This window comes from Danio aesculapii, chromosome 7, assembly GCF_903798145.1.
Source record: "Danio aesculapii chromosome 7, fDanAes4.1, whole genome shotgun sequence".
NCBI lineage: Eukaryota > Metazoa > Chordata > Actinopteri > Cypriniformes > Danionidae > Danio > Danio aesculapii.
Genome location: NC_079441.1, coordinates 38316755 through 38339774, shown reverse-complemented (window position 1 = coordinate 38339774; position 23020 = coordinate 38316755). Strand labels below are relative to the sequence as shown.

The following is a 23020-nucleotide window of genomic DNA, read 5'->3' as shown; positions in this document are numbered from 1 at the left end:
GATGGGTTGCAGCTGGAAAGGTATCCGCTGCGTAAAACATATGCTGGATAAATTGACGGTTCATTCCACTGTGGTGTCCCCAGAGTAATAAAGAGACTAAGCCAAAAAGAAAATGAATGAATGAATGAATGAATGAATGAATGAATGAATAAATGAATGGATGAATGAAACCAGATATAAACATCCAAAGTTTGCAGTTTGTCACTTACGCCTTACTGGATCAGCGATTATTTTTCACATCACCTCATACTTATCAAATCATGGCCAATCGAATGCCAATCAAGTATCTGACATGTCCCACCCCTTCTAGATGCTTCTCGTTTGCTTTTCATTTGATGCGCTTGAGCTGTGATAAAAGCCAAGCGCTATTGGCTGTTTTTATGAGGAGCTACTTAATGTCCTACCCTCTCTTTATTTTTCAGTTGCTATTAGATCAAACATTGAATAAAAAAATGCACAATTCAAATCAGTTCACAGGACCTTTGACAAATAATTCATCTACAACTGGTCTATACTAAACCTTCTGTACAAATGAATGAGAAAAGAAAAACTGACATGCCTTAGAGTCACCCATATGCAATAGGATTGTCATGAATACTTTTTGGTGTTGTATATTATATTGCTCCAGAATATTACCGTTTCTAATTCTGTCTGTTAGTGTGATAATTTCCAATCATTTTATTGTTGCCAGTCCATTTGAATATATTTTTAAACCCTTTATAACGCCTTTACCTTTTAAGAGCCAGATGAGATGACATTGCCTAAAACATTATTAATTACTATTCCATGTATGTAAAACATTAATGGGCAATATATCACATGACCAAAATTGTTGAGGTCATCACCATGGCTAAGTTGATATACTGTAGTAAATTACCACATCAGGCCTACGGCACCACAGCAGGAGGCTATTTCTTGCATCAGGCTCGAGTGTGACATTCTGTAACAATCTCTCCAGGCGCTGTGAACTCCCTGTTCCCCTTCTCTGTTAGCCCTTTGAAACCCACAGTTAACACAAACTGTGAACAAGGTACCTGATACTAACATCAGACCTCGAGGCTCGCCATCACCATTGTTGATTTCCAACAATGTACTCCCTACTATTCAAACAATACAGGACTCTCAACATATCTGAAGATAACTAAGTCAGTTTTACCTCTAGATACTTTCCTCCCAGATGTTTCTTGGAAGCAGCTAAATCTTTTCCCCATTTTGCTCTTTCGGGCAGTGCATTGTTGATTGCCAACAATGTACTGTTGGTAGTGGCCGTTTAGAGAGTTTCTGTAGCTCTGCATGAGTGCTTAGGCTGTAGCCTCTAATCATATAGTATGTGTAGTTTGTGGTATCGTGGTGTTATTAATGTTTTGAGTGATATGGCAAGCAAAACGTATTCCACACCGGTTGTCTCCTTCAATTTCTGTTGCCTTTCCTGCCACATCACTCAAACCATTAAAGCTTCTGTTCACTGTTGATCTATACTGACTTTTGTTTGGGAAATCAAGTTTTGTGGCTCATTTTGGGTATTTTTGTTTTGCTTTTGAGGTGGTGGACAAGCATTGATTTTTTTTTTTTTGTACAAGTAAATTTATGTCGTCTTAATATTTTCAGTAGATGAGTAGTATTATAGTGATTTATTCATCAGCTAAGTGGGGAAAGAAATGTATTATTTCCACTGTAAATTTTTCATCATAAATAACAGCAAATATAAAGCTGTTATTCATAAAGTAGAATGATAAACAATGAACTATTAATTACTGTTAACTTCAGAGCCCTGCGCATGAAAAGAAATTTATGTAGTTATTTTACTACATAAAATGAGGGAACAAATGAGGGAACAAAACAGTTCTGTCTTGCCACAATTACTAAAACAAACAGGGAACAAATAAATAGCTTGTAAGAATTTAACTAAAAGAAATAAAATTATTAAATTGTGTGGCCAAGATGTAATAAATACTGTAAATTCATCGTTATAGCTAGATTAAAATGACAGAACAAACTAGTTCAGTGTGGCCATGATTAATAAAATGAGGGAACAAATTATTAAGACACGAAAACAAAACTGTAAGTAAAAAAAAAAAAATCATCAGTCACAGTTTACTACTTTGTTCGCTGATTTTAGTAAAGAACAAATTCTTAGAAAACTTATTGTTAATTTGTGGGCACTATATATATATATATATATATATATAATATATATATATATATATATATATATATATATATATATATATATATGTATGTATATACACTCACCAGCCACTTTATTGGGTACACCTTACTAACTTTACTAGTACCTGGTTGGACCCCTTTTTGCCTTCAGATCTGCCTTAATCCTCATAGATTCAACACAGATTCATAGAGGCATAGATTCAACACAGGGTACTTAAAATACTCTTCAGAGATTTTGGTCCATACTACATACACGATAGCATCACGGAGTTGCTGCAGATTTGCCAGCTGCTCATCTATGATGCGAATCTCCCGTTCCACCACATGTCAAAGGTGCTCTATTGGATTGAGATCTGGTGATTGTGGAGGCCATTTGAGTACAGTGAACTCATTGTCATGTTCAACAAACCAGTCTGAGATGATTCGCGCTTTATGACATGCCACGTTATTCTGCTGGAAGGTCACTGTGGTCATAAGGAAGGTCACTGTGGTCATAAAGGGATGGACATGGTCAGCAACAATACTCAGGTAGGCTGTTACGTTGACACAATGCTCAATTGATACTAATGGGCCACAAGTGTGCCAAGAAAATATCCCTCACACCATTACACCACCACCACCAGCCTGAACCATTGATATAAAGGCAGGATGGATTCATGCTTTCATGTTGTTGACGCCAAATTCTGACCCTACCATCCGAATGTTGCAGCAGAAATCGAGACTCATCAGACCAGGCAACGTTTTTACAATCTTCTATTGTCCAATTTTGGTGAGCCTGTGGCACCCGGTGTGGTCTTCTGCTGCTGTAGCTCATCCGCCTCAAGGTTGGACGTGTCGTGCGTTCAGAGATGCTCTTCTGCATACCTTGGTTGTAACAAGTGGTTATTTGAGTTACTATTGCCTCAGTACCAGCTCAGTATCAGCTCAAACCAGCCTGGCCATTTTCCTCTGACCTCTGGCATCAACAAGGCATTTGCAGCCACAGAACTGCCACTCACTAGATATTTTCTCTCTTTTTTGGACCATTCTCTGTAAACCCTATAGATGGTTATGTATAAAAATCCAAGTAGATCAGTTTCTGAAATGCTCATACCAGCCCGTCTGGCACCAACAACCATGCCACATTCAAAGTCACTTAAATCCCCTTTCTTCCCCATTCTGATGCTCGGTTTGAACTGCAGCAGATCGTCTTGACCATGTCTAAATGCATTGAGTTGCTGCCATGTGATTGGCTGATTGGAAATTTGCATTAATGGGCAATTGGACAATAAAGTGGCCGGTGAGTGTATATGTCTATATGTACATTCATTTTTTCATATGCAGGGTTTTGTAGTTTAACAATCTCTGTAGCCTAATTGTTTTTATGAAATTTGAAATTTAAACCCACACCCTTCATTTGTCAAATTAATTTATCTAGTCTTTTACTGACTTTTTAATTTTTTTGCATTATTTTTTTATGCATTATCAAGCACAAGCTGAATAAAAAGATTAGGCCTATACTTTATTACCCGGGCAAAGGCATCCATATTTTCAAGTGTGATAAACTCAATAGTTGCTTCACACAAACTGACAGTAAGAAATTAAATCATCCACACGTCTACAGGAAATCAAGCAATTAAATGGGAATACATCATCCTAATATGCAGAAGGGGTAGTAGCAGTTATTATTTACTGAGTTCATTCACTTCTAATGCTGTAGGTAAAGAAGACGGGAAATCATGTCAAAAAGTGACAGTGAGGATGACAATTAGAAAGAACGACTGCCGTAGCAACAGACCGGTGAGTTATTCATATATAAATCTGACTATCTGAAAATTCTGAATCTGTAAATTGGTTTCAAATTGGCTCACGTGTTATGGGTCATATTCACAGGTCAACATAGTGTCATGTGATGGAAAGTGTCCGTCTGCGAGTATTTACAACTACAACATCAACACATATGCACGATTTTGTAAGTGTTGTCGAGAGATGGGTCTTCAGCGGCGTTCAGTCCAGCTCTACTGCAGTGGAAACTCCACATGGGTCAGTTACACCATACAGGAACCTACAGACTGTTCCTGCCAGTGGTCATAAATCCTAAACCACATTAACAGAAAGTGTTACTTACCATTCAACTTGAACGTTAAGGACAGCAAGCTCTGAGGTTTAAATATAGTGTTATAACTTGTCTGCTTCTTTATTTCACAGAGCAGAATATATACTTTGTCCTATCAAAAATCTCAAATAATGCAGAAAAATTTAAATAAATTGGTTGGCTGCAAGCGAAAGTAGGTAAACTAGTTATGTGCTCCCGTTCTGTATATATGGAATTTCATCACTGAGCACATACTGAAATAAATAAAATTACAAATTGTGTTTAGATGCTTTTCTGAAGGTTATGTTGCTTTTAATAATCTGAATATTATGTGATTTGACATGTTATATATAGTAATCACATGTTCATTGAGTAATTGACTTGATGCTGTATTTTGAGCACTTTATTTATTTATTACTATATAAGAACAATTGCTTCACTCAAAATACAAAATTTTATAAAGATACAGTGAGTTTGAGTTATGTGTGGCTTTGATTTATGAAGCACTTTGGCTGATGATACATACATTTTTTGGTATAAATTATTGAGGAGTCATTTCTGAGAACCAGCCTTAGATTTTTTTTTATATTAAATACTTAGTAGGCTACAGACATAAAACTGAATATGTGAAGTTCCTGTTTGTAAATCCATGTCCACAGTATTGCAATGTTGCATCTATAGAATGCAAAAGGATGGTCATATTGAATACCTCTGTATAGACTCAAATATTTCATGCAAAGGAGCCCTAGGTTCTCGGTTTAACATTTTAAACAGCTGAAGAACTGCGAAACACATTATACGCTTAGTTTTTAATTGTGTACCATATTACTGTTTATGTATATTTACATTTTCAATAAAAAAATCTTAGAAAAGGCTGTCTGTTATTTTATCAGTGTTGTATGTTTTTTTTTTTTTTTGGCAGTTTTAATTAGGACAATATATTTTATTTTCAAATTACAATTTTCACGATTTGTAATAAAGCATTTCTCAGCCATTTCTGTTTACTTTTGCAACCAACAAGCATATATATGCACAAAAGTCGGCCTACTTTCGTTTTAATTTATACTTATGTGTTAACAGTACTTGGATGTTAATTTATTTGAAATAAAATAAACCAAAACTTACAATAATTACTAACAAAGTATTGCTAATTTAATTGTGCAAAACATGTGTAAATGACAAAATATTCCACATGGCCCAATATAGAACAAATATGAATAAACTAAACGTGTGCTCAAATATATAAACATGCGATATAAAATAACAGGGAATGAAAAATAATTAAGAACACTTAGTTCTTGCTACAGCGTTCCAGCAATTTGTGCAATTTGTAAAGGTTTAACAGGTTAGGGTTAGGGTTAACGACAATATTCATCCACGTCACACAATCCCATACTCCCTAATTAATTAATAATTCGCGCGCCTCAGCTGAATTGTATAAACCAAATGTGAGAGAGGAGCAGCGCAGGTGGAGCTAAGAAAAAAAGGCGTGCAAAAGCAAGGTATCTAAAATGAAACATCGAAATGTAGCAGAATTAATTCAATGTGGTCAGTTTCAACTCCAGTAGTTTTGTGTTTCATAAAATGATTACATTTATGGTGTGTATACCTAAAGTAGCAATGCTAAGTTATTTATTTATTTATTTTTTTTACCTTGGCTTCGTTTATTTCTACTTGTATAACAACAGTTTTACCCTACTTCAAAGACTCTGGTTGAACTATGAATAGTCTAGCAAAACAATGGTGAATATGTGGTTATGTGTTTATTCTTCTTTGTAGTAATTTTATCGTCAGTTTGTGTAAGGGCTGCTAGCATACTAGCATCAACACCCCTACTGTTACTCAAAATACTTTGTGCTAAAGGACATGTTGTGTGTTTTAAATTTAAATTAGCAGACAAATATGATATAAACAAAACACAATAATACGGATTTTTTTCATAATTTAAACGTCTTTAGGGGTAGTTTATGATTTTGTTTAAATTGTTTTGTGTAGCTGTCAATTGTATGTTTGTACTGTTTAACGTTTAAGCAGATTAAGCGTTGACATTTTAAGCATTTTTTCTCTCTCCCTGTTTTATAAAGCGTGGTGGTCAAGTGGTGCTTTGGAGCAGCAGTCACAGATACAGGCAGGGAGATAACAAGTAGATGAGATGTTTTGTGTTTTATTGTATCTGTAAGAAAACTTTAATTCTAAGTCATGCGAAAAAAAAAACACATTATGCTAATGCAATTCTTTCATGACACCTGATAAAATTGACAGAAAAAAACCCCACTAGTGCACACTGCTCAGCTTGCTGATCTGGCACCAGATGACCTTATAAAGTAGAAGTGCTTTATTTAGCTGTTAGATAGATTGCAAACATAATTTTTTTTAAGAAGCAAATATAGATTATAAAATAGATTATATTATAGCAAATACATAGTTTTACACTGTGAGCATTATCAGTGTATTAGCACTTTGGGTACATGTATTTCAGTACTTTCTGTAATTACTTTTAAGTAATTTCTTTGACTTTCCGCCCTTCTTGTAGTACTATGACAGGCATTTGGTGTGATATGTGGCAAATATGCCTTAATTATAGAGAGAGGGAGGCAAAATTTTGTCCAGAAATGAAATTAGACATATCCCCTTATATATGAGTATTACTTATTCCCATATTTTTAGAAATATCATAAAAATTGTTAGTTTTTTAGATTGTTAGATGCCTTATTAAATCATACTTTATCTCTGTAATCCAAATGCATTAATTAACAGTGAATTAATAACAAAATGTATGTGAAAACACATGTATGCGCTTAAAAAAATTACTTTTGCTGCTTGTTCAAACTACTTATTTAAAATGAGACAACACAACTCTTAAGGTTTATTTGGGGACAACTTAATTGTTTTATGGTCAATTCACTTAAATTTGTAAAAATGATTAAGTTAACTTGATTTGTGTTGGACAAAATGAAGGAGTTGTGTTTAACCCAGCATTTATTTCGGTGTGTTTCCATAGGATGATTGGACTTTTGCGTTTGGCATAAAAATGGCTTGTCCTATTCCAAATAAGCTTTGACTAATTTCAAGCCAAATGCTTCTTGAACATATCCACTTGGTAATAAGTATAATATTCAGATTGAAAGTTTCAGCGTTTCTCAGTAAAATCAGACAACATGATCAGTTCTGGTTAATCAGTCTTGAAGAATAGGTTTATTGAACTGCCAGATACAACAGATAAAGCTGGCGAGCCAAACATTATTTACAAAAACAGAAGGTGAGAACCTAAAGACAGAGAAAGGGGGGACTTCCTACTGCAACTACTGCTAAGACCAGACAGTGTTAATGTTACGCAGGTTGTGGTAGACTGCCTTGGACAGCCTCTGGTAAACTGCAAACCGCAGGTGGGATCAGAGCAGCCTGGTGAATGAAGGCTGAGCTCGGCGATGCAGGTAGCAGGCATGTCTTGACCACGAGTGAAGTTTTCTCCATGAACGCTTACTTTCTGCGGCGAGCAGCGGCGCCCTTCTTGGAGCTGAAGATCAGACAAAGAAAGTGCGCATTAGCAGTTCTGATCTTTACTGACCTACTAGTAGAAGACTGAGAAAAACACCATACAGGACAGGAATCTATATGATCTTTTTCTCATTTTCAGTGCGATGTACAGCAGATGTGTCAGTCCTGCAGGATGTTCATCTCTGCTTCGTGTGTTCACAACAAGTCTGGCATGCGCATGGAACTAAAATCACGTTCACTCCATGCAGGACTTACCGCTCTTTCTCTGAGCTCTGTCAGTTTGTTAAACAGGCCTGTCTTAGTCTTAAATGTTTCACCGCAGCAGCTAATACGCATCAAATGTACACCACTCTTTACCTCATGTATACCAAATACATTCATCACAGTTTAGATTTGATGGCACCAATGAAAAATAAGCCAGATCTGAAAAAGCAAGTGCTTTAGAGTGCCGCTCGGGCGGTGTAAAGGGTGAGCTTTATTTTTCATTGTCTGTAAATCAATTCAGGGGTCAAGTACGTTTACATGCTTTGACTTTCCACATAATACTTTATCAATGAATAGTTGATGTGCCCTTTGAGTGGAGACAAATATTTTACAATTAAAAGTTCAAGTGCATAAATGCTAATTCACTTGGAATTCTACTTGACGCACAAGTTGCCAATTTGTGATATTGGATCTTAAGCAAAGCAAGTTTATGTTCAATACTCTAATGTTAAATGATCAAATTTAATAGTTTGCATTACAGAACAAATATTTAGGTTATAGGTTAATATAGTGCTGGAAATGACTACAACCAGTACAAGGGTCTTTCATATGAAATTGAGATTTATACATCATATGAAAGCTGAATAAATAAGGTTCCATTGATGTATGATTTGTTAGCAAAGTATACTATTTCTCTGAGAAACAACTACATATACTATAGTAGGCTTAAAATGATTTTATTTAGACTACACTGAACTCATTTTTTACATTTCTGAGTGTCCTGAGGGGAAGCTGAAGGTAGCATAAATGCATGTCTTATGTCAACTTTGTCCTTTGGATTATGTTAACAACACCAGAGCTGGATGTATTTTGATTTGTGTATCCATCAAAGGATTTTTTTTTTTAAATAAGTGTGACATTTGATTCATTAACAATTATAGGTGAATGGCTAAAGAATAGCCAGCCTGATCTCACGAGAAAACGTAAGTATTTTACGTTTTGCCAGTTTAGTGGCTAATTCGTACGAATTTCAGTCGTACGAAATTGTACGATTTTAAAAAGGAGGCGTGGCACCTAACCCCACCCCTAAACCCAACCGTCATTGTGGGATGAGCAAATCGTACTAAATTGTACGAATTAGATCGTACGAATTCATACGAATTAGCCACTAAATCAAAAAGTTACGAATTGCCGTGAGATTGTGTTGGAATAGCAAAGTTCTGTCAAGGGTAAAAATATTTGCGCTTTCACGAAGCCAGTGTATTTGATATAAATCCTGGTGCCCCTTTTTATGTTAGAAATTAAAGCTTTGGTGGAGGACGCGTGGCATTGGTTTACTGGTGACACCTTTGATCAATCAGCAAAAAGGTAGAAAGATTTAAAGTATTATAGACTAGGTATTGTCTGTGAAGTAGTGGGTAGTATCGAAATGCTTTTGGTGGCTTTTATCCAGATGTGGATAAAAGACACTGGTGAATTCACAAAATTTGTGATAGATAATTGTGGAATCCTGTAGAGAAATTGCTGTGTTTTTACGGTACACCAATAACATTACGGATAACTGTAATTGAAAGGTTTTCCTACTCCACCCAGAGTTAAGTTACTCTTGGATTTGTGTATTTTTAATAATAAATAAGTAACATAAACAGGAGTTTCAAATATTAATTTGATGGATGAAGTTTAGCCCTGAAAGATCTAGAAACAATTGTTGACTGTAAAAGCACTAACTTTGAAAATGGATGTCAACTCTCTCTAGGATGACATTAACCCAACCCAACTTTACGGTGTGCTTGAGTAAAAAGATATTGCAATGAAATTATGTTATTGAAGTTAATGTTATGCTTAATGTATGTTCAAAATTAGTGAACATGTATTGCTACCTGTTCAGGACTCCTCAGAGATGTTTCTTTCTCTCTTTCATTCAAAAGTTTAATATGTGCTCATAGAATTTTAAATGGACTGGCATGATTTCAATCAGGTTACATTTGTAAAAAGATGAATAATGCTTTATTCTGAAGGAAATCAAATGCAGCAGCATGTAAACGTACTCAAAATGAGCTTGTATGAGGAGACCTCAGAGAGCATTCTCTGTCTGACAAGTAGGAACAAAACTCATACAGCTCTGGAGAAACTCACTCTCAAAGGCTTCACGGTTTTTTAATCTGTCACAATGCTACAAAAATGTCCCAGATACTTACCATCCATAACTCAGCTACAAGACTATAGGCCTATCCGAAATTTAGGACATGTTTTGTAAAGTCTTGCTGCCACTTACAATCATACACTTTTAGTTCAGTATGACCGGCAGCTTGTGTGTGACAGTGTCTTTGAGAGTTTTCATGGGGTGTGAAAATGATTAGGTAGTTCAGTCAGTATGATTAGAGTAAGGCCAGTAGTCAGTCCATCCGCTCTGTGTGTTGTGGCGAGGAGCTACTCACTGCTTCTGCAACTCATCAATGCGGTTTCTGAGAGAGATGACCTGGAAACAACACATGAGCGTTTTTTTTAAGCCTGTCAGATCATACCTGAATCACAGGATCCTGGATTGTGACAGCTGTTCTCTACTGAGGAGGGCTGACAGATCACACAGATCATTCTTTTATAGAAAGTAGCATTATGTGGGCAGTCTACAGCCATATGCATTTGTGTTTCATTGCTCATCCCTCAGCCAATGGTATTGAGCTTGTAAAATCACACACACTTACCTGCACTGGAAACATCTTGGGATGTGTAAGACTCTACATACAGCTTTAACTTTACCATGAGTGCATGTCTGCTTAATAATGTCTGTTTAAAGATATTAACTTTCTCGCCATAGAGTCTCTTTTTCAGAGAGACGGAATATTTGACCATTCACCTGTGGTCTGAATCGACCTGTTTCCCAGAAGCCATGGAGACCAGAGAGTCTCATGCACACAGACCATGCTGTCAGGTCTCTGTTGCTGACCAAAGCCTGATGCTTAGCTTTCTACATTACTCACTATTTACTGAGCTCCTCCACTCTCTTACGCTGGGTAGTAACCTGCAGAACACCAGAACACAGCTGAAACCTGAACTACCACACATTTGCACTCACTGAATCCCACGTTCAGTCCCACTTTCATGTGTCAGAATGATGGATATGTTCACATTCTTTTAATATCAAGCTGTCATCGTGATCAGTTCATAAGGGAATCTGAAATAGATATTTAAGCTAGTGTACTTGGTTAATGATTGCAGGATTTACTGCACTGACCATCAGAAAGCTGCTTACTGAAAGAAGCAGAACTTGTGTGTGGACTTATATTGAAGGATATCAACAGCATTACTTTCAAAATCATTTTTACTATAGTTTTTTATTCAGGCTGATGAATGATAAGAACAGACAGCCAATCAGAATCTATCCTGCTTCAAAGAGCTTGAGCATTTAGAGTAGCAGGTTGCAAAAATATTAGGGATGCTCTGATCAGGATTTTTGGAGCCAATACCGAGTACCGATTCCTCATCATGGTGATTGGCCGATTCTGATGCCTCAAGCTTTATATAACTTTAGCATTGCACAAAGTAAAATTTCGTAAACACGTCTCTTATAAACATTTATTGTGGACACGTCATGGTCAGAAGCAGCTTTACAGAAAATAATAGATAAGAGGGATAATAAATTTGGTAAGAAAAATGATTAATGAAGCAATTTAAAAATTGCAAAAGATGGAAGTATAATTCAACGTGCCTCAATGCAGAAAAAGTGCAGAGTGCACATTTGATACATAAGAAGTTAAAATGCATTTTCCTCTGCTTTTAAACCTGCAAACGAACACTTGCTATTGATTCATGTGATCGGCCAGATTAGTGAGTACTGATTGAGTCATAAAATGTGATTACTGGCTGGCGGATCAATCAGAGCATCCCAAAATGTATTTGTGTGCTGGTGTGAAAGCTAAAACAGATAGAGTTTTAGTGGGACTGGCCCTTTAGTGTATTTTTTGTTTCAGCTGTGAAACAGTTCCAACTGAAGAATCAATGCAACCTGTGGAAAGAATCATGGAAAAGTCCCCACCAATAACAGAAACACTAGCATGTATGTAGTATGTAGGGCCATATATACTTGCAAAATAAAAGAAAGTTTTGCAAACAAAAAGTAAAGTATTGAGCAAAAATAAATCAATGCAAATCTCCAAAAATCGCAAAGCAAAAATTAAGTTTTGAGAAATAAAAATGAAATTTGCAAATAAAAAATGAACTACAAATAAAAGTGCCACAAATATATATATATATATGCAATAAAAAAAAACTATATATATTTGCAAAACATTTTTATAGCATTGCCTTTACAAAACCCATCCAGTCAATTGCAATGCTCATTTTGATTTGCTTTTTAGTCAACCAGGAGTTTGCGATGGTTTGCACTTTTCCTATCTTTCCAAATTTCCCTTTGCAGTTCTTTATTTTTGTTAACAAATTCTATTTTTATTTCTCAAAAATAAATTTTCGCTTCAGAATTTTTGCAGATTTGCATTCATTTTTTTATTTATTGTTCAAAACTTTATTTTCTGTTTGCAAAACTTTCTTTTATTGCAAGTATATATGGCCCTAGATTGACTCCATAGAATACCGCTGTGTGGACTATTATTGTTTTAGATACTTGACTGTAACAGTAAATGCTTGTCCCATATTGTAAAGTGTTACAAATTCTTCTTAAAAATATATGTATTTTAATATTATAGTTTTTGGGTCAACTATCTCTTTAAGCTTATAGTGTGTCCAGAATACAGCTGACAAAGTATATAGTGTATCTGCACTAGTAAAACAAATGTAGGTTATTCTACAAGTATTTCAAGTAAAAGTAGTAAATAGATTTTGTAATGTGTGAATAATGTTTAGACTCATTCCCTCACCTCATACTTCTGCCTCTTGAGTTTCTCCATGTGCTCGAATTTCTCAGCCTCCAGGGAGTACAACCAGTCCCACAGCTCTTTGGCTTTCTCTCTAAACACACACACAGAGCAAAGCATATTTAGCATTCGCATCTCTCAATGTTAGATCCATCGCCTATTGTGCGGCATCTGTGTTTACCTCAGCTTGTCCTCATTCATATGGTCAATGTTCAGAGGCTTGCGTCTGTCTGCCAGAATCTTCTTCTTCTTCTCCCTTTCAGTTTGCTTCTTGCCTCCCCTCTTTGAATCAGCCTGTTTTTATCAATACACAAACACTACTCTTAGGACTAATTACACAGTCATACACTCAGAGAGGATTGACTGAATCAAAGTTGGGCCTGATGATGACCTTCTGCAGGTAGCTGCTGTACTGAGAGCCCATGCTAGACAAGGCAGACTTCTTCTTGGCGTCATCATCTGCCTTCTTCTTAGCATCAGCCTCCTCCTTCCTCAGCCTCTCTTCCTCGCGTCTTGCCTGGCGCTCCTTGTCCTTCTCTGCACGGATCCTCTGCTGCTCGGCCCTCTCAGACCTACGTTTCTCCTGCACACGCACACATACATACACTTCATATATTCTAGTATCCTGATACAAAGCTTTCTGGAATATTCTATTCTGATTGGTCAGTCAATGCGCACAGCAGTAATCTCCTAATATTGGCTTTAATCTAAAATAATGCTGTACACTGTAAAACCCAATAAGTCAGCGTAACTCAAACTATTTGAGGAAACTGATTGCAACAAACCATTTAAGTTCAAAAACTAATCGTAATGAGTACTGTGAACTTCCATCCATTTGAGCACAGTAAAACCCAATAAATGAAGAGAACTCAAATCAACTGAGTACTGTAAAACCCAATAAGTTAAGGCAACTCAAACTGCTTGAGGAAACTGATTGCTACAAACCATTTAAGTTAACAAAAACTCATCTATATGAGTACTGTGAACTTACTCAATTTAAGTTGAAGTAATGAGGTGGCGGTTCATTCTGCTGTGGCGACCCCAGATTAATTAAGGGACTAAGCCGAAAAGAAAATGAATGAGTGAATGAATAATGAGGTATTGAATCAACTCATTTCCTTAAACACTGAGTTCAAAATTCCTTTTAAATGAGTAGAATTAACTTTCAGTCAATTTGGAGTTAACTACACTCGTACAGTGTATTATGTTCGACTTATTCAGGTTAGTGCTAGTATTATTTACATGCTATTAATAATATTGTGAATTAGCGTTAATATTTTCACTTTCATTTTAATTCAAGTTTTAGTTTGTATTTTGTCGCTGATATTTTTATTATTATTACTATAAATTATACATTTTTAGCATTCATTTATTTAAATTTTAGGTTTTGATTTTATTTTCTACTTATGTAATAAATGGTTAGTTGTTCATTCTTAGTTTTGTCAAGTACAAGTGTGAACTTCACAGTTTCAAACAACTTTTGTGAAAATACTCATTTAATTAAAATCCTCATTCTATTTTTATAAGGGGTCACCACAGTGGAATAAACCACCAATTACTCTGGGATGTTATACACTCGGCTGCCACTCACGATTCTGTCTTTCAGAGCAATAAGTTCCTCCTCCTCCTTCTTCCTGCACTCAAAGTGGGCATCAATCAGGGCCTGCAGCTCGACGAGATCCTTGTTCTGACGCTTCTTCTGGATGTCCTGTTTGCCAGTACACAAATATGACCTCAAACATATATTCGTACAATGTATAACACAATGTAGCTAACATTGCTATTCGATACTTGCTTACATCAAAGTCCACCTTATCTCCATCAGGGATCTTTGGTGCACTTGGTCTGGAGAAAATGAAAGTAAAAAGTATTTTAGTGGCGTTCATGTGATTCGCATCATCAGACCAGCTCCTTAGGAAAACTCATGTTGTATTGCACCGCAGCACTGAAACTGGCTGCTCAGCTGTAAAACAGTATTTAAAAGCCAATTCTACTTACTTGAACTTTGGCTTCTCCTCTGTTGTGAACAATAAAATAAAAAAGGGAGAGGGATATGTAACATGGTTAGAGATGTTTTAAACACGCTTAGTCAACAAACAGTGGGAATTTGTTTTAGCCATAACCATGAACATGGAGTTACTCTAAATCTTACCCTAAGCTTATATGTGTGTAACTTATTAAGGCAAATATTAATCGCATTCACCTCAGTAATGTTAATAGTGTGGGTTAGTGAAAAGGATAGTTGATCAAAACAAAAGAATCACTGCATAAGACTTCAGATCAAGTGAGTAAATGAGTAAAAAACAGACACAAAACTCCTGACAAATGAACCATTCTCACTCTTCCAGGAATTAACACAACGACAAATCCTTGTGGAAAAGATTCAACTTGTTATCCTTCATTCATTTTCCCATCTTTTTAAACTAACATGATCTAAATCTCTGGTCCTCTTGGACCTCTGGCTGTAGGCTCTGCATGAGGGCTAGATGAGATGTTTTTAACCATTGCAATTCTTCAGAAACTTTGTCTTGACTTTCACACCAAAAACACAAGCACATCCAGACCAGACATTGTTCTAGAAGGAAATAAAAACTACCATCTTGTTCTCCTTCGTCCACTGGTGTGGCACATTCATGCAAAAAGAAGCAAAGCACAGAGCAACGTCAGCATTTCATATTCTTTCACCCTTGTTATAGTCTTATTGTGAGTCAGCGTCAGTTTCAACTGACATTTTTTATGGGTCTCCCCATTCAGAATCGTATTTTGTATACTTTTGGACCTGATTTAACTGTGCTCCTTGCAAGCATTAACCCCTCCCCCATGCCTTCTTTCTAATCAGAAATCAACAAATAAAAGGAAATGACAAACATACCTTCCTCTTCATAGGCCTCTGCATGCATCAAGCGTTGAAAGCAAGAGTAAAATAGAGAACATTAATGTCGCTTTGTGTGCTCTTTGCTGCCCCAAGCAGGGCCGCGTGCTCAGATGCAGTTCAGCTGAGCGGACACTCAAATTGAGGTGACACAAATTATTTAAACAATTAAAAAATGGGAATAAAGAATTGACAGTATTCAAATCAATGGGTTTGGTTATTTAAAATGGACACCTCAATATGAGCAAGTCATTAAAATCACATTAGCTGAATAACATTTGTATCACTTTATATTAACATAAACATGATCATAAAACATTTCTTGGTATTTCAAAGTGGACAAAAAGCATCTTAATAATGGACGGCATTGTGTTTGACACTCTTAGCATTTTTAATTCAGTATTTATTTATTCAATATAACATTGTTTTTGAATTCTATTTTGAATTTTATTAAACGTTTCAATGCGTGCCAAATATAGCCTTTCCAGTGTTAAGTCAGTAAAACATATTAACAGCAGCCCCCTTTGTCACTTTGAAAATGTCTTTAAATATACTGACCAGTTGATGTGAAACTAAAAATGTCAAAGTTGCGTTTGTTTGGAGAATTATAATGATGCATGCATTAGAATAGTTTCTTCCTCAAGATGCAGCCTAGAGTAGCGTTATGCTGGCGGCAACTCAGAGACTGAATGCAGAAGAGTGCAGAGAGTTTTCAGGGATTATATGATAGGCATCATTGCTGCAGTGTGATTGGCATGAGCCGGAGCTGGATGGGACCAGCTTAAGCTACCGGTACTTGGGAAGCCTCTTGAAAATAATTTGCTGGGAATTAGATTATCCACAGTTACACTACACTAAATAGATGTTACATAGTACCATTTTTTAAATGATAATTTATAAAGAACAATTTTTTATTCGTTCGTTCGTTCGTTCGTTCGTTTGTTCGTTTGTTCGTTCATCCATTTATTTATTTATTTATTTATTTATTTATTTATTTATTTGTTAATTAAATAATTATTTAATTAATTAATTTATAATTTTTTTATTTATTTATTAATTAATTTGTTTATTTATTTATTTGTTAATTCATTCATTCTTTTATTTATTCATTTATTCATTCATTTGCTCATTAATTAATTAATTTATTTATTTATTTACTTGTTCATTATTAATTTAATTATTTTTATCATTCATTCTTTCTTTTATTTATTCATTTATTTATTTATTTGTTCGTTTGTACGTTTGTTTGTTCGTTCATTTCATCGTTCGTTCATTTATTTATTAATTTACTTATTTATTTATTTTTAATTTTTGCAAATATTTTACCAGATTTGTTAAATTGATAGCACTAAACTTTAAACTTTAAGTTGATGATAAAATGTTAGCAAAAATGCTGTGATCTTGAATTATTGTTAATCATTAATTGAATCTCTGAATTGTTTATCAGGGTTCATTTATATGGTTAAGGCACGTATATACTCATCTATGTTCTTTTTCATTTACCATTTGGTTAGGAGGAGTTTGCAATACCTGAACATATAAAGTTTAGCTTAATAACTGACGTAAACATCAAGTTAATTCTTGTATAACTTAAAAAATGAAGTCAAAACTTGATTAACTTGATTATTTGAATAAATTAAGAACAAATTTTTGGTTATCAAACTTATCCCTTGTATAATTTGTATTCTGCACGTTTTACTCTTAATTACAAAATAAACTCACAACTATCATTACAGAAGTGAGAAAACAGCAGTTATGAAAGCATTTGATAGTAGCTGTAGCTGGCACAAGCTCTGCAATTCTACACTAGTAATGTCATATCACATTTATTTGTTTAGCACTTTATTTGACATATTACTGTTTAGAGCAGCTTCACAGTATAAAACATGAAAACAGTATGAAACTCTGTGTAAAGCAGCTTGCTAATGTTTATAATTTTACTTGTGAATGTTTTACATCGGTGGACTGAACAAAGAAAACGAATGAGAAACATTTGGTAGTTTGAAGGTTTTTTTAACCAATCCTAGTCATAAAATAAAGTTTATTTGCCATGATTCTGTTCAAGATTACATCACATTAGTTTGTCATTTGATTTGGCTTGAAGTATATCAGTTAATTACAGGAGCAATTAACCTTATGCAGGTTACCCATCCTGGGCATTATTGTGGACTGTCGCAGTGCATTCATCTTGATTTACGGTTGAACAACTAAATGAATGCTAACTGTATTCTGATTACAAACATAGTATTACACTATCAACCCAGTTAAGAGAAGATATAGTCATTCCAACCTTTCAGATATATTTTTTTTGTTGGTGGCTTAGGAACGTTTCATGCATATGGGTCAATTGGACTATAACTTTTGCTGCTAAAAATATAGGCTAATTTTATCTGCTTCCCAAGACTTCCGGCCTCCTGCATCCACTCTCAAGAAAGCTGCGTTTTAGGTGTGATGAGCTTCATGTCTGACAGAGCTCGATCATTCCAGCTCACTCCCCATCGGTCTGCAAGTGAATTTGAATTGGAGAATATTCCTTCATAAAGCTGGACATTGTCCAATTCTGAAAACAACATTCAATTGCACCGCAAGGGCACTGAAATGGTGTGAATAAAGCTCTGTCAACATTTGGTTTTGCCACACCAGTCTCACAGGTGTGCCTGAACGAAGAGGAGGTACCGCCAGTAGTGGTTAAAGATTTGTTGGGATGGGGGACAAGGACACTACTGGGGAACTACATTAATATGGTTGATCGGTGAGGTGCACTGCCTGTTTTTAGTTGTTTTGGGGAAAATGGGAAGGATGAATGAATACTCATGCCACATACCTTCCTCATGCATCTCTTGTTCTGGTTCTGGCTCTGGTTCTGGTTCTGGCTGTTTTTCTGGCTCTGGCTCTGGTTCTGGCTCTGGCACTGGTTCTTGCTCAGGCTCAGGCTCCGGTTCAGGAGCTGCCTCTGGGGCTACCTCTACCTCTACTACCTCTTCAGTAAATAAAACATGCAGCAAGCAACCAGGGGAAGGAAGGTTGTCAACAGTTAATGCGTTGCACAGGAGGAAGGATTCAGAAATGGGAGATTATGCATTGGTTAAAGTGAGAGAGTCATGTGTGAAATGTATAAAAAAATAAGAAAAATAGCGGGAGAACCTGTCTTGAAATGTTGAGACCTAAATGATTCCACATGCCAGTTGAAATAACCACAGGAAATAACTTTCCTGTTTGCCAAAGCCATTTCCCCCCACTATAATCTAAATCTAACCAAAGTCTAAGCTTTGAGTTTGATAGGAAAATAAACTAGAATAAACCTGATGCACAGACAAAATACATGTTCTTAAAAACAAAGACAATAGGTTAGTTTAATGACCTTTTAGCAACCACACAATGTAGAACTCTTCCAGATTCTGTCTTTATTTTTTAATTATTATTAATTTAAATAAAAACCTGCATAAAAGGTCATCAAATGTCATGGCACCCTTCAGGATATGCTCTGGTTAGCACTGGTTAGTTTGCCAAGCATGAATGTGATTAGTATGCTTATGGTTTTTCTTATGACGGGTTAAATGAAAAAGGTTCACATTGAATTAGCCGAAATTAGTGAAGCAAATCATTTTCATTTTCTGCTTTCAGTTAATCAGTGTCTGCAATGTCAGGCAGTTTTAAATGAATGAGAGGAAACCGTGTTGAATTAGTAGGTTGAAAGACTAGTTAATTTTCACAAGTTTTTGGTTTGTTTTATTGTAGTGGTAGTGTTTAATTATTTGTTTATTGTTGCTTATTTTACCTTCATCGTACTCTTCATATGCCAGAAAAGAAAGCAGTAAAGGAATACAAAAATTACAAAATGCATTTTCTTTTTCTTTTCTTATTTTGCCATTATTGTCAATTTAATAGCATGCTGAGCCTTTTTTGTTGGTGTTCTGTGGAGTCAGTGCTCTTCAGCCGTTTATTATCATCGATTTAATAAGGAAAATTCCTGTAAATTTGGTCTGCTCTTCCTAGCCTCACATGAGCATTCACCTCAGAGAACACCAGAAATATGAGCATCATAAATACTGCCTTCAGCCACTGCACGAGTTTGACATGTCAGCCTCCAGAGACGTTCCTAAAAAAAGCTCTCCGTGGCAGTGGGTGAGGGCAGTACGCTGGCATGAGATTCAGAAAACAGCTGCCAGACAGCAGGTGGCACAATACCAGGCAAATTCAGGGCACCACTCTTGCATATTAAATTTGGAATATTCTTTTTTTTATGAATAAAACTCTTAATGCTGAACAAAGTCAAACCTGCTCAGATAAATCACCAAGGCTCTCTCTGTCTAAGTATAGGGTATTCATAGCTGACATACCAAGAAAACATGAATGCTGACTGAAAAAGTACATATATGGAATATTTCAAATGAAAAACAATATATTTATTGAGTGTATATACTGTACAGGCTTAAAAATTCTGACTAGTGCATATGAATCTCTACATTTCTACTAAAATAATAATAGTATTAATAATAGTAAAGAAAATTTATTCAAATTTAGTACTTACCCTCAACCCCACTGATTGTAAAGAGAGGGAAAAAGAGGTATCATAATTTTTGCTTGACCTAAGGACATAAATAGTTGAATAGAATAAAAAAATAAACATCTGTTGTCAGAATACTTACACATCCTCAGTATCAGACATGATGACAGGGAGCTTTTGACCTAAACCAAACAGAAAGAGGGGTCATTTGTAACGGTTCTCTAATCTTGTAACATTGTGACAGCATTAACAAGACTTGACAGGTGTAAAAGGCATCTCGCGTGCTAAATATTTTAGGATGCTTGTAACATTTTAAGACATCAACTATAAAATGTCTGAAGCTGCATGTCTGAACATTTACTGTTGATCTGACTTCAGTTGTTCAAAAGAAATTGTAAAAGATCAGGGCTTGTTGAATCTGACAGAATAAAAGCTATGAGGACAATGTTTAAAAGCAGAACATATTTGAAGTAGATCAGTAATATAAATAATTCTGACTAGACATTGTCATGATAGAAAAACTAATATGTGTGCACAAATTTGGCTATAGATGTTATTCCCATTTCATAAAAGAAAGCTGCAATGTGAACGTAAAACAGTGAAATATTGTGCTATCATAAAGCTGAACTCTAGTTCTTTTTTGTTTTCATGTATGATAAAATATCATGATCTTGTGTGAAAACTATTGCATATACCTAATATCCTCACTAATATAGCTTAACACACACACACACATAAGAATATAGCTTATGTGTGTGTGTGTGTGTGTGTGTGTGTGCGCTGTGACTCATATCTCCAGCACAGCTGCAGACGGGTTTGGAGATTAACGCATGATCATATTTCTCAGCATCAGCTCTCTCTCTTTTTTTGACAGTGAGCCTCTAGTCCTGTCAGCCCTGCCTTATGTGGGCATAACCGCCTGCTTACATTATTATGTGCCATTAAAGGAAAGAATGACAGATTATTTATGTGTTTCTATGCCCGAAATTAAACACTATCATCTAAGTGTCACAACAGAAGGAATATAACATACAATTATCACATGCACTGTATTAGCATGGAAATGACAACTATGCAGTATGTGCTTTAGAAATCATTAGAGCATTGTTGTGATACTTCTATCCTGTTTCTGCTTTTATCAGTTGTCAGCTGCTCTTTGTTAAGCCTCTATTGTCTTTGCTATCATTAGTACTGATCTACAGGATAGAACAAAGAGCGAGCCAACAATGTGTAAATCTTAAATTGCATTGCGCAGTTGATAATAGCCTTAGTGTGTTATGTACAGACTGAGATTGAAGCTTCTTATTGACAGAAGTGGCCACACTCACCCTCCAAACATCATAACATGATTATTCAGTACATCCACTGAGCCCAAGTCTGTTAGCATATCTCATTCAGCAAGTTTATCAATTACAGCAATTTACTGTAAATGTGAGGAAATGATAACTAACAAGAAATTATTGTTAACTTCCCATTTTAAAAAGAAATAATCAGCTTTTCTGTCAGATTCGCCCCGATCTTATTGTGTTTTTTTGAAAATACTAAACTTTTAAAATCTTACCTCAGAAAAGCCGAAAGAAGAGAGTGTCTTGATGGCGAAGACGGGCTGTAAGGTTCTGCAAACCTTGAAACTTCTTAAGTCCTTGACTTATACTGATACTTGATCTTCTAAGGAGTCTCATTGGCTGAGGAGCTAATGTTGGGGGGAGGACCAAAAGGAGACCCACAGAATGTGCTGGATGAAAGGACGATCAGATTTGGAAAGCTGAGGCACCCAATCGCTATATCTGTCATAGCACAAGGCAAGCAAAAATAAGCCCAAGTTAAGAGGGAGAGCATGCTAAGGGTCTGAGGCTCTTTTAGACATCTGCTTGTGGAGTGGGAGACGAGACGTCTTTGTGGATGCTGTAGGGAGCAGTATACAGGGTAGACATCACAAATGGATTAATGGACTGATGATGTTATATACAACATTGTTTAGTTGCTTTTCCATGTTTATCCATGTAAATTTTTTGTATATGCCACAGTGGTGACATGCTTAATCACAGCAGCAATCATACTTACTGTAAAAACTGGACATCACAGTCAGACATGTAGTTATACACTGTGTAAATAAGTGGTGACAAACTCAATTCCCCAACCCTGCTCCAACACACTTACCGGGAGGTTTCAAACAAACCTGAATGACTCAAACAGTTTGATCAGGTGTGTGTAATTAGGGTAAGAGCTAAGCGGTGCAGAGCTGTGGCCCTCTAGGAACTGACACAGATCAGTACAATTCTAAACCATGTTAATATGTTTGTTTTGTTCATAAGATTTTCTCATAAAATACCATCAAATGTTGTGAACTTAAAAATAAATACAAGCACAGTAATTATATCTATAATTACCTTGTTACATGCTCAATTACACTGTTGATCTGTCTGTTAATCAACCCATTCCATACCACTAAACATGTCTCTAACCTTAACCAGTTGTTAATTTTATCCATCCTGGTAAATTTGTCCCTAAACTTTCTCAACTCTTAAACATACCCAAACCACTAATCATGTTTCTTACTTTAACCAATCTGTAAACCTATAGCCATATCCATACTATTAAACCATTTCTAGTCTTAAGCCAAACTTTAAAATTACTCATAACAGGACAAAAATAAATAAATAAACAAAATACTGCAGGACAGTAGAACTCCATTAACAGGGGAGGTAACCCTGCATTAAATCCTATCCATACCACAAACCTACAGCAAATTTAACCAGACCTTAAACCTACCCAAACCAATACACTTTTCATAATGATAAAGTATTAGTTCATCCAAAAATGAA

General features: G+C 35.7%; 2 protein-coding genes across 5 annotated transcripts in view; one reads left to right on the top strand and one right to left on the bottom strand.

Annotated features, from left to right (window-relative positions):
- The window catches only part of otog (otogelin), a 71744-nt gene extending 67352 nt beyond the window's left edge, over nt 1-4392 (top strand). Inside the window, 2 exon segments of the mRNA XM_056460778.1 lie at nt 3869-3948; nt 4042-4392. Coding sequence (XP_056316753.1) covers nt 3869-3948; nt 4042-4242 — 281 coding nt within the window. The 3' untranslated portion in view covers nt 4243-4392.
- Nucleotides 4393-7409: 3017 nt separating this feature from the next.
- Nucleotides 7410-21849, bottom strand: tnnt3b (troponin T type 3b (skeletal, fast)). Of its 4 annotated transcripts, none has more exons than XM_056461885.1 (11): nt 21757-21849; nt 20338-20377; nt 20220-20230; nt 14815-14833; nt 14616-14661; nt 14408-14524; nt 13208-13399; nt 12998-13110; nt 12820-12910; nt 10927-10967; nt 7410-7760 (listed from the first exon to the last, which is right to left on the bottom strand). In XM_056461885.1, exons 2-11 carry the CDS (start codon nt 20355-20357, stop codon nt 7724-7726), a joined length of 687 nt encoding a protein of 228 aa, XP_056317860.1. In that variant the 5' UTR covers nt 20358-20377; nt 21757-21849; the 3' UTR covers nt 7410-7723. The 4 variants fall into 4 exon arrangements, with proteins under 4 accessions (XP_056317860.1, XP_056317863.1, XP_056317859.1 ...); XM_056461888.1 differs by lacking the exons at nt 20220-20230; nt 20338-20377; nt 21757-21849 and adding exons at nt 15413-15433; nt 15689-15706; nt 18513-18758; XM_056461884.1 differs by lacking the exons at nt 10927-10967; nt 20220-20230; nt 20338-20377; nt 21757-21849 and adding exons at nt 10384-10424; nt 15413-15433; nt 15689-15706; nt 18513-18627.
- Nucleotides 21850-23020: the final 1171 nt, after the last annotated feature.